The sequence below is a fragment of the Chinchilla lanigera genome, unplaced genomic scaffold, assembly GCF_000276665.1.
Source record: "Chinchilla lanigera isolate Chin_1 unplaced genomic scaffold, ChiLan1.0 scaffold00038, whole genome shotgun sequence".
In the NCBI taxonomy this organism is placed as follows: domain Eukaryota; kingdom Metazoa; phylum Chordata; class Mammalia; order Rodentia; family Chinchillidae; genus Chinchilla; species Chinchilla lanigera.
The window spans coordinates 638350-654924 of NW_004955439.1; the positions used below are offsets into that span (position 1 = coordinate 638350).

The window sequence follows — 16575 nt, forward strand, 5'->3', positions numbered from 1 at the left end:
TGTGATTCTGACATTTTCTTTGGTATGGGTTGCGTTGGCAATTTCAGTAATTAATTTTTAGAACATATTATTATGATTCATTTTCACTCTAGACATCTATTAACACTTAATTTCTTTCTCTTTCAGGAGTAGTAACTCTGAAGTAAGATTGCTACAGAGAGCAGAACTTGCACTCAACATTTTTTTTTTTACCTGAATTTTGTTTTCAAATAAGAATGTAAGCATTTTACTTAAATTTTACTGTTTGCAAGTAGTCTATAGAAATTTTTGTTTTAAGTCTTCGGATATCTTGAAAAATAGTAGACTGTATGTTGAAAATTGTATTGAAATAAAGTAGAACATTGTTACGTACCATATTTGTAACTCTCAACTTTTAAAAAGTACTTTTACTGTTTTTGTTACATGCATTGTAATTCTGCTTTGTCTATAAGATATGGTCAAGTACAGCTCTGTGAAAGTTCTGATTCTCTTCCTTCCCTGTTTGTTAATGTTTATTCTGAAGTAAACGTTAGCTCTACATACAAATCTGTAAGCAGAAATTGTTTATAGTGACCACACTAACTATTTTAACTGTATTCATCTGTTTAACATCTTACGGTAATTCGAACACTACATCTGTAGGGTAACTAATTTTTGAAGTGTACCACAAAAATTACTACTTTGATAAATTATTACTTTGATTAACACTTCAGCAAATAAGGAAAAGATGCTTTGCCAATAGTTTAACAAGTATAGACTGTTAAAGGCTGGATTAAAGGTTTGAGAAAATACTATTTTTACTGAAAGCAGGAAGTGGCCTATAAAAAACATTCTTAGGAGCCTTTGAGTTCAAAATTCAGTGTTCTCTTGATTCTTATTTGGTAGCTTGAGTCATGGTCTTAGTAGCTGTTTAAGACAGGGAACTGGTTTGTAACAACATAGCAAGTAAAATGTCCCACTCCCGCAGAATATTTTAGTATTAAAAGGAAAGAAAGAAAAGAACAAAATCTGTAATACTGTTGGTATGGAAAGGATTATCCTTGCAGAATAAATTGATGTGTCCAGTACCTGGTTTCATAGGTTATATATTATTTGAGCTTTTGGATAGCTGAAAATCAGTAGTATAACCATAAGAAAAAAATAGACAAATATAATTGTTCATTAGTAACTATGTTCTGATCATCAATAAAAGGTTTTGACAGGAAGCTTGTTGTAGCATTGATCTAACTTTTTTTTCCTCCCCCTATTTCAGTTGCAGTTTATAAAATAGTGTTTTTTCTTTCCAAGGGTTCTTTCCTTCAGGTAGATAATCTTTCAAATGTGATTACTCTTTTTATGTTTATAACTCTTAAAAGATTGAAAAACTGAAATAGTAAACTTCATATTTATGTCTGTCTTTATATAAAACTAACCACATTTCATTTTAATTCAGCAACTGAATTGTATATTTTTGCATTTAAAGATAGTACTTTATTCTATAAATGTGAGCTTTCGAAGATCTGAGGTTACGGTTCTTTCATCCTCATTTTTGATGCTTTGCAGTACATACAGCACCTTAATTATAGCCGGGGACATTTGCTGAGAGCTTTTAGAAACTAAACAAAACTAAAAGGAAATTCAATGCATTTGGTACTTGTTGTCTAAGGTCCTTAGTATTGCTTTATTTCCTCTTATTTTGTCTTTCTGAAATTACCTAGTAAAGCAGAGGAATTGTACTTGTCAGAGCAAGGATGTTTTGCATCAGTTTGGGCATAACTAATACCCTCTTACTCAGAAAGATGCTTATTTAAATTTTAAAGCAACATGGTTGAGCCCCCAACACAGTTTTCATAGCATTCTATTTTATATGCATACACGGTGGTTTTAACAGCTACTAGTTAGACAGACACAGAATTCCTGTGCATGTCTGTAATTGTAGCTGTGCTTTTTTTACTTGAAAGGGAAAAGAGGAGAGGGGATTTACTAAGAAATTACTCAATAGGGAGTTGGGAATAAAGCTACTAAGTCCTTTGGGGAGGTTATACTTAAGTCATATGCATTGCTTTAACTTCGGTTACTTTTGTTCTCATAAAGTTGAGGAAAGCATATCCGGTCAGAGAATACAGTAGGATAGAGTGATGGTGAGAGTGGTGATGAGAGCTCTGTAATAGAATGGCATTATGGATGTTACCTTCTTCAGAGCCCAGAATAATATAAAAAGTAGTCTGTATTTTTTTAAATCACAATTTAATTCCACGCTGTATGACATGTTATAAAAGCTGAATGGTTCCTTTTGGTAAGGACATTTGTTTACACGTCCCAGGAAATAACACTCTGATATGTGCATTAACAGACTTTATTTTGCTTGGAGAAGGGAAATAACGATGAACCAAAGGATATTTACAGAAAAAATAAAAGGCCATGACTCAGTTCTTAGGTGTTTATACTTTTTAACATCCTAGGAATTTAGCACAAAAAGCAAAAAGTTTTTTCAGTTGCAGTCTGCTTCAAGGAATTGCTCTTGTTCCTTTTTGTCATAGTTAAAATCAGTGTTGGGAATTAAATTATAATTTGAGAAAAAAATACTACCCAAAAGAATGAATGTAGATGGCTAAACGATTCTTACTCAGTATGATGTATAATGCAACAGGGACTCTTGTAAATTGTCATATGCCAATAAAAATGTCCTAAGTGGTAATAGCGGTTGTTTTTTCACCTGATTGTGAGACTATTCCCGTGTGCTATGCAACTGATTTCTGTGGCTGTTTTTAGATTTTTAGACTTTAAATTCATTGGTAGGGAAACCTGGTATGACATAGCTTGATAAATACTTTCTAACATTCCTCAAACTGTTCACTCTTTCTCCTGGAAAGACAGAAAATTTTATAATTGGTAAGTCTGAGCCAATATTAAAAGGTACAAGAAGTGGGCGTAGTGGAGCAAGAGTGTAATCCTATCTCTGGGAGGCTGAGGCAGAAGGACATAGCACAGATTTAAGCCTAGCCTGGGCAACCTAGTGACTCTCTGAGACCCTCTCTCAAAAAGGAAGAGGGCTAGTGTTGTGGCTCAGTAATCTTAACGTTAACCCTAGGATCAATCCTAGTACTACACCAAAAGGAAAAAAAATCAAGGAATTCAGATTTATATTTTTGTCCTGTTCCTATGTTAGGAACCTTTTCAGCCATAATACTATGGTGGAAATTACTCTTCTTTCTAAAACTACAGTAGCTTAGTTAATAATTAAAAAACAGTTGCTTGCTTAAGTTAGTCTTTTTTCTCTTTAAAATCTTGAATACTTCTTACAGTGCTCCTTATATAAATTATTTGAAGGACAGTGTGCCATTCTTTCAACTTTGTGTACATATGTGTAGAAGGGTGTATAAGCTCACTGGTAATTTGATACTGAGTAACTAATGTTATGTACAAGTTTCTTACATAAAGTTGTTTTCAGAGTACTTTTAAGGCTGCCATGAGATTGTTAAATTTGCACTTTGAAAAGTTGAATGCCATCAAGTGTATGTATAAAAAGATTGTTACAGTAAACTATAGACGGGGTGTGGTGGCTCTTGGCTGTAATCCCAGCACTTGGGAGGCTGAGGCAGTAGGATTGCTGTGAGTTCGAGGCCAGCCTGGGCTATATAAAAATTTCAAGGCCAGTCTAAACTACATAGCAAGACCCTGTCTCAAAAAAGTCAAAAATAAAAATAAACTATAAAAGTTAACTGGTTGGTATTAATATACAGTTACCAAATTCATTGTAGCAAAAGGCTTGTGGATTAATAGCATCGTCCCAAAACAGACATCAGATTCCTGAGTGGAGAGGTTCAGACAATGTGAGGGATTTGCCAGCTATGAGAAACGACTATTAAAATTTAATTTGTACTTTTAATTGAATAATAGGATATAAGAGAGATGAAAGGCTTCATTAGGATTTGGAGTGAAAAAATAGATGGCATTTGTCTTTGAGACCAGGTCTTGGGCCTGTAGTTTAGACAAAGCTTTAACTTCACTGTGTATACTAGGCTTTCAGTTAACTAATGATCCTCCTGCCTCAGCCTCCTAAGTCCTGGAATTGTAAATGTGCATGCCACCTGTTGGTTTTGTGGTTTTTTTTTTTTTTTTGTTTTGTTTTTTTGTCTTTAAGAGACAGGATCTTGCTATATAGTTCAAGCTGACTTTTAATTTACTGTGTAGCCCAGGCTGGCCTTGAATGTGTGATGAACCTTCTGCCTCAGGCTTCCACATGTTGGGATTACAGGTGTGTACGACGACACCTGGCTGCCCTTTTGGTACTTTTAAAGATCAAGATAGACTTTTTGTCTCTCAGAAATTTTATGAATACAGATTTTAAAAAATCTCATTTTTAAAAACTTCTTACTTTTTGTCTTTTTGAGACAGGGTCACACTGTGTAGTTCATGCTGGCCTTGAGTTCACTTTGTAGCCCAGGCTGGTCTTGAACTCACAATGATCCTCCTGCCTTAGCCTCCTGAGTGCTGGGATTACAGTTGGTGTGTGCCACTAGGCCTGGCTTTTGGCTCCACTTCCTCATGGCCCACTGAGCTGTGAACTCCTCAGTGGATGGATTTGTTGATGGGATCAGCACCCTCCTGATCCGGTCACCTCTGGATATGACTGCGCCTGATATCAAGCCTTCAAGGACCCTTCATATTTACACTATGATGTCTGTTACCTAAGGGCTCATGCTTTATTTAGGTTTTGTGATTTTAAATACATGTGCACAAGTAAATAATTTTAAAATATGTAGTAGGTATCTGTATAGGTACAGTGTTTTGTTTCCATTTGGTCTGTTTTACTGGCAATGCAAAGAAGCAGATTTTTTTCAGGATAATTTAATTTGCCATCTTTTTTCTTTTTTTTTTCTTTCTGAGACAGGGTCTCACTATGCAGTTCAGGCTGGCCTTGAGCTCCCTTTGTAACCCAGGCTGGTCTCGAACTCATAATGATCCTCCTGCCTCAGCCTCCCTAGTGCTGGGATTACAGAAGTGCGCCACCACACCCGGCTTAATTTGCAGTCTTAAGCATAGACTCGTTAAGCTTGTAGAGGCTATGGCCAACTTTTGCAGAATGTTATATTCTACCCTTGATGTAATTACAGCATAGTAATTTCAGTTTACCTACCACACAACTTAAGGCTTGAGTCACAAGGCTAATGGCGTTCCGCTGGGCAGTAGGCAAGGTTAAGTGTACCTTAGCTTTTGCCTAAAGCAGTCCTTAGTCTGTCTCCATTAACTGCAAAGCCGTCTGGCTTTGGGTGTAATAAAATGAATAAAGTCTGGTCTGGCTCATGACATAATAGCTGCAAGGAAATAGATTACAAGTGGTTCTTGGAACATCTTTGTAGTTAGACAGCAAAATCAAAGATTAATGTGTAGCACTTGTAATAGAGCTAGGTGGTAAGCTGATTCCATTAGTCCCCAAATACCAGCAGTTGGAGACAAATCATTCTGCCTAACATTGGTTTCTGTGAGTAGAAGTGAGGCAGTGTTTGACAGGCGCCAGAACACCAGGATCCTGACTTTGGCAGCTCCCATGCACAGGAGAGGAGCTAAAATTTAGGGCTTCATCTTTAAGGCATGACAGCAATTACCTACTGCGTGGGCTGGGGAAACTTGAGCTTTATCCCAGCAAACTGAACACTGAAATTGACAGGGTCGTTGTCATTATTGAGAAAACTGACCAAGAACAGAAAAGGAACCACTTTTGAGAAAACATTGAAAATCGTCTCAGAGAGGTAAAGAAAAACAACGAGATGGCTTGGATCAAGTTGGGAGAGGTGAACACAGCCAGGAAAATTTGAGAAAGAAAGCTACAGTATTTCTGAACATTACTTAGGAGCCATGTCTTCTGAAAGTCTAGGAAAATCCACCGTGAAGATGAGCAGTGGAAATGCTGAAACTTCTAACAGGTTATCAAAATTAGTATGAATGCTGTAATAAAAGGTGCAGGAAGGATCTGAAGAACTGAAAAGGCGTTCATGGGGACGCTTTTGACCTAGGCCCACATTGCTGTCTAAATCAAGAGTTGGAATGTTGAGCCATGTTAATAGAGCAGCCAGGGCAATAGTTCCTTTTCTGTTCTTGGTCAGTTTTACTTTGCCCTTACATGTGCTGTGTTGGGTAGGAGCTGGGAAAGGGAAGTGGTTATACAGTCATGCATATTCATTTATGGGGAAAAAGAGGACAGGCCATTTGAAAAAGCTGCGATTGTTCCTTGTAAGGTTTCTGATCCTGATCCCTCTATTTTGATATTGCCCATCACCTCTCCCTCCTTTCATCGTTTTCCCGTGCAGACTACTGGGTTATCACTTAAAATCACTGCCATCCTTCTGCCATGCTATTCCCAAATAATTCCTGGTCATGCTTTCTCTCATCCAAAATCCAATTATTTTCTTCAAGTAGACCGAGTACCTATTTTTATACTAGGTACCGTATTTGTAAGTGGTGTTCAGAGGAAACCTCTCAAGACTTGTCTTCACCACGTCACCTCCAGGAGGAAGAAAAGCCTGCATTTTCCTGAGCTTAGAAGGGTGTCCGAAACATAGCAGACATCCAATATTAGCTGAGTAAATATATTAATCTCCCTTTTAAAAGTTTCGTAAGTCAGTAGGCAGGCACAATTTTGTTTTTGTGACAATTCAGGCTGGCGTGGGAATCACTAGCCTAGGCTGGGCTCGAATTTTTCGATTCAGGTGTGCTGCGTCACTCAGTGCTACGCCACAGTGCTACGAATGAATTTTAAAAACGGCAAAGCTGCAAACCTCTAGTCGCTTAGGCATTTAATAGAATTCGCTGGATGGCGAATAAATAAAGCACGACTCTTCGGGGCAGGCATACTTTAGAGGGCGGGCCTGGTGTAGGGCTGCATGGTGCAGGATCCTTCATCGCCTACCCAGCCCAGTTGTCCCCAGGGCTAGGGTAACACTGGATCTACACCGTTTTAACTGCCACCCGGAAACCCTAAAGGCGCGTTCTGCGCGTTCGTCTGCGTCCCAGACCTGTCCCGCCCATCAGCTTCCTATTTGGGTTCTATTGGTTGTCTCGCGGAAGGCCCGCCCACCCTTAGGGGGTGTGGAGAAGAAACTCGCTTGACATCTAGCAGCCAATCAGGAGGAGCAGTTTTCAGTTTTGTCCAGTGGGATCGGGTTTGGGTGTCACAGCCCGCGGAGTTTAATTTCCCGTCCAGGAACGCGGAAGTAATGAGCTTCTCCAGGGGCCGCTAGGCTGGCGGAGTGAGCTCCTCCGGACTTGGGGTTGTCACCTCCACAGAGTCACCCAGGCTGAGTGTGGTGCTCCAGGTTGGAGCCCCGGCCGGGCAGCCTAGTCCGGAGCCCTTCGGTGGGCGCGTCATTACTGCCTGTTACTTACAGCCAGTGGTGCGCCGGCGGCGCGGGGTTGAAGTCTGCGCTTCCTCCTCAGTACTCGCGCACGCTGGAGTTGTTCACTTAAGGGCAAGGATTCGGAGACCCACGTCTGTAACGCCCTCCGCTTCGTGATCCCGTGGTTACCTGAGGCTCGGCTCTGGAGGAAGGTGAGCAAGGCTGTAGTGCGAGTGACACGACTGTGCCCTGGTCGCATCGTTACTAGCTGGGTGACTCAAGTTGTGTGGCTTATGGGCATGTTCATCCTTGTCTTTAAAACGAGCGCGTAGGAATGGTGCTCCTGAGAAGAGCTGCTGTTCATTTTGTTAAAGCTTTGAGTCAGACCCTTGCCTTCTTTCCAGGGTCTGCTAAACTGACCTCTCACCTAAGAATCTCTGCCTAGGGCTTTCAGGACGTTGAGCCTCGCTGTCACACATTAACTTAAAACCTTCCCTGCCAGGCGTTTTTTTGTAGACCTAGCTATCCTATAAGATTTTCATGTAATTTAAAAGACGAGTTGGTTTCCTTACTCCTGGCCCCTCTCCTCCCTGCTTCCGGTTTCTCTTTGCTTCCTTCAGAGTAATGCTGGCCGGGGAAATTAGCTGATGGTGTAATGAATAATGAAAGATCTCTTCTAGGTTAATTAATATAAAGTATGTGCACTTATTTGTCAAGAGTAATATTTTCTAAAAATTTCCCCAAAGGTGTGAAGAACTGATGATGTTTCCTTAAATTTACTTTACCAATGTCTGTCCTGTGGAATATCTTACGAGAAATGCTGGCTTATTTTGGTGTTCCCGTAGACCAGGTAAATGTCTTTTAATGGGTTTGGATGAATCTGCTTTCTTCTTGGGTCTCATTTTAAGAATGATTTAAATGCATCTAGGCCCAATTATTCTCTTCAGGTGGGACAAAGGTTAGTTCTCAATAATAGGGTTTTTTTTTTTTGTTTTTTTTTTTTTTGTCTTTTTGTTTCTGAGACAGGGTGTCGTTATGCAGTTCAGGCTGGTTTTGAGCTCACTTTGTAGCCCAGGCTGGTCTCGAACTGGCAAAGATCCTGTTGCCTCAGGCTTCCGAGTGCTGGGATTACAGGTCTGTGTCAGCATGCCCTGGCTCAGTAGTATAATTTTGATAATCTGAGGCAAGGGTGGGAGGGATTAAAGTGTACTGTTGGTGGTATTGTTGGAGCCCAGCCTGGACAATTTAGCGCCTTAGTAAGACCCTGCCTAAAAAAATAAGAGAGGACTGGGGATATAGCTCAGTGTAGAGGCCCTGGGTTCAATCCCTAGACTGCAAAAAAAGGTGTATATGTGGGTAAGATTATTAACCTACTCACCTCCAAGGTCAAATGCCAACAGAACATACAAAGGAAGCAAAATCAAAATATAGATGTAACCTTCACAGAAATAAATTACATAGATAAATAAAACTTTAAGGTGATTTATGAACACATTTGATGTTTGAACATAGAATAGTAACTTATACTCAACAAATCCAAAATAAATGTGAGGGAGAGAGGATGATTTGGGTCTGAGATTTACAAACAAGTCCAGTTTTATCTCCTTGTGTAGATGTAAAGCAGTATTCTTGGTTCTGCAGATGATAGAGAAACAATACTTGAGTTTTGTACTCATGAAGTTTAAAATATGAGAGACACAAGAAGCAAATATAACTATGAGACTGACTATCAGAAAGACACAAAGTAGTATGTGTGCTTACAAAATGGGCAAATCATCCGTTTGGTTAGGTAAATTAGAAGATGGACGAACATAATGCTAAGATTTTAAACCAAAGTAAGTTGAAGCATGATGATGCCATTACTATAGGCAACCCAATATGAGCAATGAATTTGAGTAGGGAGGTAAGGTGAGCCAGAGGTGGTGCTGGACTACATAGGTAGAAACACAATTAGATATATGGTTAGGGAGGCTGGGAGAAAAAGATCAAGTTTGGTAGTTGTGTGCATTGTTTTGGTATATGAAGCCATAGATGTTGATGACAATGGGAGATGTCACTAGATGTTATTGAAGCATTTTAAATTTCAGTAGTAGGCTGGAGATGAATACTGAATAGCAGTTGAAGATTTGCTGATCGTTATTGGATTATTGGTACTTTTATGAATTTCTATAGATGGAGTTGGGACTAAACTGGAGTATTTTGAAGAAAGGGAGGAAGGGAAGCAGCATCAGCAACGTTCTTTGGAAAAGTTTGCTTGAGAAAAGAAATTAAGAGGACATCAACTGTAAGGGGCAGTAGGATTGGACTTTTTTTCCCTCTTTTAAAATTAGAGGTAGCTTCAGCATGTTTGCAAGCTCTGGAGGAAGAATCTAAGATACATATGAGAGAGGATGATTGAACAGTACTATCCTGAAGAGAACATAGTTGAACAGGGAATCTAAGTAGGCCTTGAGGAGAAGAGAGACAGTTGATTTTTTTGTTTGTGTTTTTGTTTTTTTGAGATAAGGTGTTTCCTGTGTAGTTCAAGGAGGCCTTGAATCCACTCTGTAGCCCAGGTCGGCCTCAACTCACAGCGATCCTCCTTCCTCAGCCTCCTGAGTACTGGGATTACAGGTGTGGGCCTGAGACAGTTGTTAGAATAGATAAAGTGAGAGAGGCTGGGTGTGGCGCATGCCTGTTATCCCAGCACTTGGGAGGCTGAGACAGGAGGATCACTTTGAGTTCAAGGCCAGCCTGAATTGCCTAGCAAGACCCTGTCTCAAAAAGACAAAATAAATAAATAAAAAAAAAATAAAAATAAATAAAAAGGGTGAGAGATGGTGGAGAGAGATTTTGAGTGGACAGAAATATAGTTGAGGTATGTCAAACTGAAGGCTTTGGTTTTCTTGGAGCAGAAGCAGGGTTCTTTGGAGGCCACAAAAATGGTGGCACTGAGTTATCAGAGACTGGAGGTAGCTTTGGTTGACACAGTGTGAGCAGATGTTATGAAGGAACTGCAGAATTCCTTTGAGGACCCAGCTAAAGTCAACGTGAATTTACAGCTTTGCTAAATATTACCATTTTGTGATTTTTTTTTTCTCTAGCTCTTAGTAGAGGAAATAAATGAATCAAAGTGTGGAATACTTTAAATAAATACTATAAATAAATCAAAGTATGGAATACTTTAAATTCAGGACTCCACAAAGATCCTGGCATTAACAGGTTCAGGATCACTATCATCTAGATTTTATTATTTGAACATGGTAGCTGTTGGCCATATACCACCTTTAAGTACTTCAGATATCTGTTTTTTGTTGTTGTTGTTGTTTTTTGAGATAGAGTCTCACTATGCAGTGTAGGCTGTCCTTGAACTCACTAAGTAATCCAGATTGGCCTTGAACTTGTGCACTCCTGCCTTTGCCCCCTGAGGGCTGGGATTACAGGTAAGCGCCACCATACCTAGTATCATCTGTCTCTAGATTTCAATGTGCTTACTAGAATACGTAATTTACATGTGTGGCTTATATATTTCTTTTGGAAAGTGTCTGAGGTAATAGTAGTGTGCTCATGATTGAGAAATACTGTTCTCAAGGATTCAAATGGAAGAGTTTATACTAATGGAGGAGAGAAAACTGCAAGTGAAACAAATTCACATGTACTTGTGTGGTACACATCAAAACCAATATAGAGCCAGGTGTAGTGGCTGTAATCCTAGCACTTGAGAGGCTGAGGCAGGAACATCACGAGTTCAAGGCCAGCCAGGGCTACAGAGTGAGACCCTCTCAAAAATAAAATAAGCTAGTTGAGAACTGAATTTAGGTAGAGGAAATGATCAAATTTGGAGAAGAATGTGAATAGCATCGTCAAAGATGAAAACTGAACCAGCATTGAGCATTGGGGCTGGAGTTGTGAGCACACTAGTGAATGCGCTGCAGTTAGGATAATATTGTCGTGTTTTTGAGACAATTAAAAAAACTTCTTGACCCAGAAGAGCATGTGTTCTTGTTAGTGAATAGTCTGAAATTAAGCTGGAGAGAAAGAAAAGGACAAAGCAGCTCAAGATCTTAAGGGGTGATTAAAGAATGAACGTGGACTGCACAGAGTATGTCGCAGAGACAGGGCTGGAAGAGCTAATGAAAGATTGTGTCAGGCTGGTTGATGGAATCAGTATTCAGTTTTGGACTCAAGTGTTTGGATCTGATCAGACAAATGTAGAAGTGTGGCCTTTTAAAAGCAGAGGAATGCCATGACTTTGTACAGGAGGCTTCTATTGCTGATGACTTTCAAATCTTTTTCTCTACTCTTATCTAGTTCTATGGCTTCAAATTTTACTTATACAGAATCATGTATTGTGTAGCCTAATGAGTCCCAAGTCTGTTTCTCTACTCCTGGTTTTTCTCCTGAGCTTCAGTTCTGGGTATCTATTGGCTCAGTGGATGTACTACTTATTGAATCCTCTCATAAAGATGCTAATAGAATGATCTCTATATCTGTTGCACATAGTAAAGTTTGTACTTATTATAGCATCTTAAGAGAAATGAAAAGTCCAATTCTTAATGCTGTGCAAAAGAAAGAAATCTCTTTGTGTTAAAATCTCTGCAAAAAATATCTTACGTTTTGAGGGGTGGGAAGTTTCTTGTGGCAATAATTTATATCAATATGGGGAGCACTAGTGTGGTAGGCAGCTTTCTGTTGCTGTGACAAAATACCTACCTAACATGAACAATTTACAAAAGGAAAGGTCTTTTGGGGCTCATGATATTGGCAGTTTCAGTCCATGGTCATTGGCTTCATAGTAGAAAGGCATAGAGGAGGGTGGCAGCTCGCGGTAGGGAAGAGCCTGAGAGGAAGGGGCTAGGGACCAGACATGGCTCCAGTCATAGCCCATGATGCGCTCTCTTCAACTCGGGCCCACCTCCTGTTTCCATCATTTCCCGGTGTTGCAATCAAATTGTGATCATCGGTGGATTAATCCGCTGATGAACTTAGAGTCCTCATTATCTAGTCACTTCCCCCAAACTCATCAGCAACCAAGTCTTCAACACAGTAAGCCTTCTGGAGGCACATTTAGCATCCCAACATAATACCAAACTAAATGACTACTATTCGGCTTATGTGGTACATTTCACTTCTAATACTTCTTCAAGAATTAAGCATATATATTCCACTGTATGTAAATAACTTTTTGAGTTGTCTTGCAAAGTTCTTCGGCTTTTTATTTCTTCTTTAAAGGAAATTGCAGAAGTTTTCTCTATTGTTTCATCACTTGATACATTGAAATTGTCAGGTTTTGTTTGTATTTTTTTTGGACAGGGTTTTGCTATGTTGCGCAGGTGCAGCATGAACTCCTGACTCAAGTGACCTCACTTCAGCCTCCTGAGTAGCTGGGATGACACATGTGTGCTGCCATGGCTAGCTGAAATTGTCAGAGATTTTTTTGTGGGGAGAAGGTTCTGGGGCTTGAACCCAAGGCCTTTGCGGTGATATACTTTCCTAGTCTTTTTTAAACATTATTTACTTTGAGATGCGGTCTTGTTAAGTTGCCCCAGACTGAGTTTAAGCGTGTGATTCTAATATCTTAGCCTCCCAGAATGCTGGCATTATAGATATACATCACCACATCTGGCTGATGGTGTCAGTTTTTGATTGAGTCAAAAGATGGAATTTTAAGGGGAAAGAAGGCAATTTTTCTGGACAAAATTCCACAAGGTATTTGGACATTATCAAGAATAAAAGAAAATGAAGTGTGTTGCTTTCTTAAAAGATCATCCCAGAATGTATATATTTTCACTTCATTCTTCTGTTTTTTTTTCAATGCTGGAGTTTGAACTAAGGACCAGACAAGTGCTAGACAAGTGCTGTACCACTGAGCTAAACCTTACAACTTCATTATTGTAAAAAAGATAAATATTAATAGAGATTGATTCTTTGAAGAAGATACTTAAGAGTATGCAGTACTATATTTTCTTTTTAAAAATGTTATTGCATCTTTCACATTTCTGTTTTAGATGCATAAACATGTTTAATTGAAGTATATTTTAAATGAAGCCTTTTTTCAAATAGATTTTGCTGATTTGGAAAAAAAAGGACTATGGATCATATCGTAGTATTGTGCGTATTATTGGGAAAATGCTTCCTTTAGAACCCTGCCGAAGACCTAATTTTGAGGTAAGTCAGGCACCATGCATTAAGTTGTTTATAAAATAATTCTAGGTATCTCTAGGGGGTTAGGATATCTAACAGCAAAGCAAGAAATGTTTCCTGAAAGCTAAGAACCTTTAGTTTACCCCTAGAAACAAGTTACTTCACTTACTCTTTTATTTCTTTACATATTTATATTCAGAGGTGAACAGGTACATGAGCTTATTTTGTTTTTTTAAATTTTATTTCTGTTTGCTAACAGATGAGATTAACCAGGGGAGAGAGTATTACTGTGCACTTAGAATATAGGATAACATTTTTCTGTTATTTTTTCTTGCTAACAGGTGCATATTTTTCTACTGAATATTCCTTCCCTTGTCTGTCTTTTGGATTTTTAACTTATTTAATGTGATGGGGCATGGGGCACATATCTTTGCCTGACTTCCTACAGGGCTCTGACTTTTTTCTCTTTTACTTTTAGTTGATCCCGCGCTTGAACTCTATAGAGTCTGATAATTGTGGCTGTATAGTTCCATCTTTTGCTGATGTTTTGTCTGTGGCAAATGATGAAGAAGCCAGTTGTCTTAGATTTCGGTAATTTTTATGCTTATCTTGGGAAGGGGGTATGGGCCATAACCTGAATTCTTGCATGTTAAAGTTTGTTCCTATTGCTTGAGCTATTTTGTTCTAAGTGCTGTGTCATACTAATATCTTCCTAATAAGGGTGACTTTTTTAAAGCCAGTTTTTCTTATTACACATTTAAACTAGCATTAGGCATGAGGGCAGAGAGTTAAAGGGGTGCCAGAGTCTTTATTTTCATTCTGTGTTCTTTACTAGAGAGAAAACATTGTTATTTCTATGAAATACTGAAAATGCTGCATTTATTTTATGTATTTAGCCAAAACTTACACAGGGCTTACTGCACACTAGACAGCAGTGTTAGGTATGCAGTGGGGCCTCCATATCTCTGAGAGTTCTGTTGGGCTCGACATCTATGGGTCCACATTCATGGATTCAACAAACTGTGGATCAGAAATATTCGGAAAAAAAGTTCCAGAAGTTCCAAAGAGCAAAACTTAAATTTTTGTGCTCCGAGTATTATACTGAAGCCACAAAAATGAAGTGATCTATAAGATATTGTATTAGGAATTCTAAGTAATCTAGAGGTAATTTAAAGGGTGCAGTAGGCTATATGCCAATGCTCCCCCATTTATGTAAGGGATCTGAGCATTCTTGGATTTTACTGTTGTGTGGGGCCCCACCCTGGAACCAGTCCCCCATGGGCGCTGAAGGACAGCTGTCTTTCACCTTTTGGCGAATACTCCTAGGGAGCACTAACTTCTGTGTTGTTACCTTCAGTACGTGCTGTACGAACAGTGAGCGTCAACTTTGAGATGTCCTGACTAAATGTATTACGTGTCAGACTGCTTTATCCATTTTCAAAAAGTCAGAAGACCCCTAGTTAACTTACCCCTAGTTAACATAATCCTGAACGTAAAGCTTTTTAGTACCTTATGTAGAATTTTTAAATGAGCTTATACAGTATTTAAACTAAAGGGTAGAACAGTTACAGGACAATTCGGTATGTTTGTCTTACAATCTGTGGGCAAGGCTTGTTCTCTCGCTCCCTGGCCTCTCAGGGCCGTCTGTTGGAGGCTGCATTCTGTTCTGTATGTTGAGGACACAGAGCTAGGTAGGATGCATTTGTCCTCCTTGAGTCTGCACAGACAAGGGGAGTTGCTCTGATCTTATTTTGTCTTTTGTTTTTCTTGAAAGATTTTATTTCTTTTCTGATTGGAAATGTCTGTATTTCTCTGTCCCTCTTCCACCTATAGAAGTTGTATGTGGAAAAATGAAGAAAAGGAGAAAATTAAAACTTTCCATCCTTCTCAAGTAGCTTGGGATCCACTGTCATCTGCTCGAAGACAGAACAAACCAGTGAAAAATGATCTGCCTGTAGATGAAGCTGCAATTAAAAAAATAGCTGCCCTTGAAAAGGAGCTCAGTCTTCTTCGCTCGCAGATTGCTGCAGTTGTGGAAATGCAGGAGCGGAGAAGTGGCGCACACTCTGGTAAGTGACGGCCTGGATTTCTGTTTCAGCTTGATGACATTCATCAGGCAGTAAGTCAGTGCAGTCTGAGTAAGAGCTGTGCGCAAAGTAAATCAAGATACATTTATAGTAAAGGTGTTAGTTTTGGTGTAAAGCAGTGCTGGTGTACTTTTATAGTATTAAGTCTTGTAGGTAAGCTTTTTTAGCTCTTTAGAAAAACACTGGAGCACGAAGAGGAAGGATGCATTGGTTTGAAAGAGGAGAATAGTTTTGAGGTCTCATATATTTGTAGTTTTAGTTAGTTGCTAATACATATCCACTAATTTAAGTGAATAATATTTTCCAGTTGCTCCTTTCTTACATTTTTACAGATGTAATTTGCTTTAAACATAAAATTTTATGCAATATAGGGAGTGAACACTTTTCAGAACACATTTGGTCATGAGCTATATGTAAATATGTGAAAAAATGATATAATCCATAGTGCATACACATGTAATTTATGCAAGTAGCATACAGTATATATTTAAAACATAAATTATACACTGTGTAATGATTTATAGAAGTACATAATAACAAAATGATATTAACACAATTTTTTTCCTTAAGCGTGTTCACCCAAAGTTTTTCAGGAGTGAATCTGTTGTGAAGAAGTTAAGTACAGCTGTCCATCTTAAACTCTTGCCTAGAAATACTTGTTTGTCTGGTGTCATTAGAAAGTAGATGCAGCAGTTTGAGTATTTCTAACTACAAGCTGTTGACCACGTTTTAGCGGTTTAGAATGGAGAATGAGGTTCAGATTTTATATGAATTACTGAAAAAAATCCTTTGTTCCCTCTTTAAAATACATGACGTGGTTGATACAGTACCTAGACGTCTCTAGAGGCCTCATGTGTGCAGATGGGGCTTTTGAAAGATGATTGAATTAAGGGGACACTGTAGTGGGCTTGCGGTGAGAAAGGGGGATCTGCCCACAAGGACTGGGGTCACTGACGGCTGCCATGAGGTGAGCAGCTGTCACCCAAGACAGGCCCTACTGCTGTGCTGTTTCTGTGTTCAAGCCTGCGGAGCGTGGCCTGAAACCTCTAATGATCAGAATCAGCTTCTCC

General features: G+C 39.1%; 2 protein-coding genes across 9 annotated transcripts in view; both read left to right on the top strand.

Moving 5' to 3' along the window:
- The window catches only part of Bclaf1 (BCL2-associated transcription factor 1), a 32157-nt gene extending 29501 nt beyond the window's left edge, over nt 1-2656 (top strand). For 7 of the 8 annotated variants that reach the window (XM_005390479.2, XM_005390478.2, XM_005390477.2 and 4 more), the window contains one exon: nt 127-2656. In XM_005390479.2, coding sequence (XP_005390536.1) covers nt 127-132 — 6 coding nt within the window. In that variant the 3' untranslated portion in view covers nt 133-2656. The remainder of the gene's footprint in view (nt 1-126) is intronic. The other variant, XM_005390476.2, reaches the window with a different exon arrangement.
- Nucleotides 2657-4939: 2283 nt separating this feature from the next.
- Nucleotides 4940-16575, top strand: part of Mtfr2 (mitochondrial fission regulator 2) — a 19633-nt gene continuing 7997 nt past the window's right edge. The window contains exons 1-5 of the mRNA XM_005390480.2: nt 4940-7507; nt 8042-8145; nt 13338-13442; nt 13897-14009; nt 15252-15487. Coding sequence (XP_005390537.1) covers nt 8083-8145; nt 13338-13442; nt 13897-14009; nt 15252-15487 — 517 coding nt within the window. The 5' untranslated portion in view covers nt 4940-7507; nt 8042-8082. The remainder of the gene's footprint in view (nt 7508-8041; nt 8146-13337; nt 13443-13896; nt 14010-15251; nt 15488-16575) is intronic.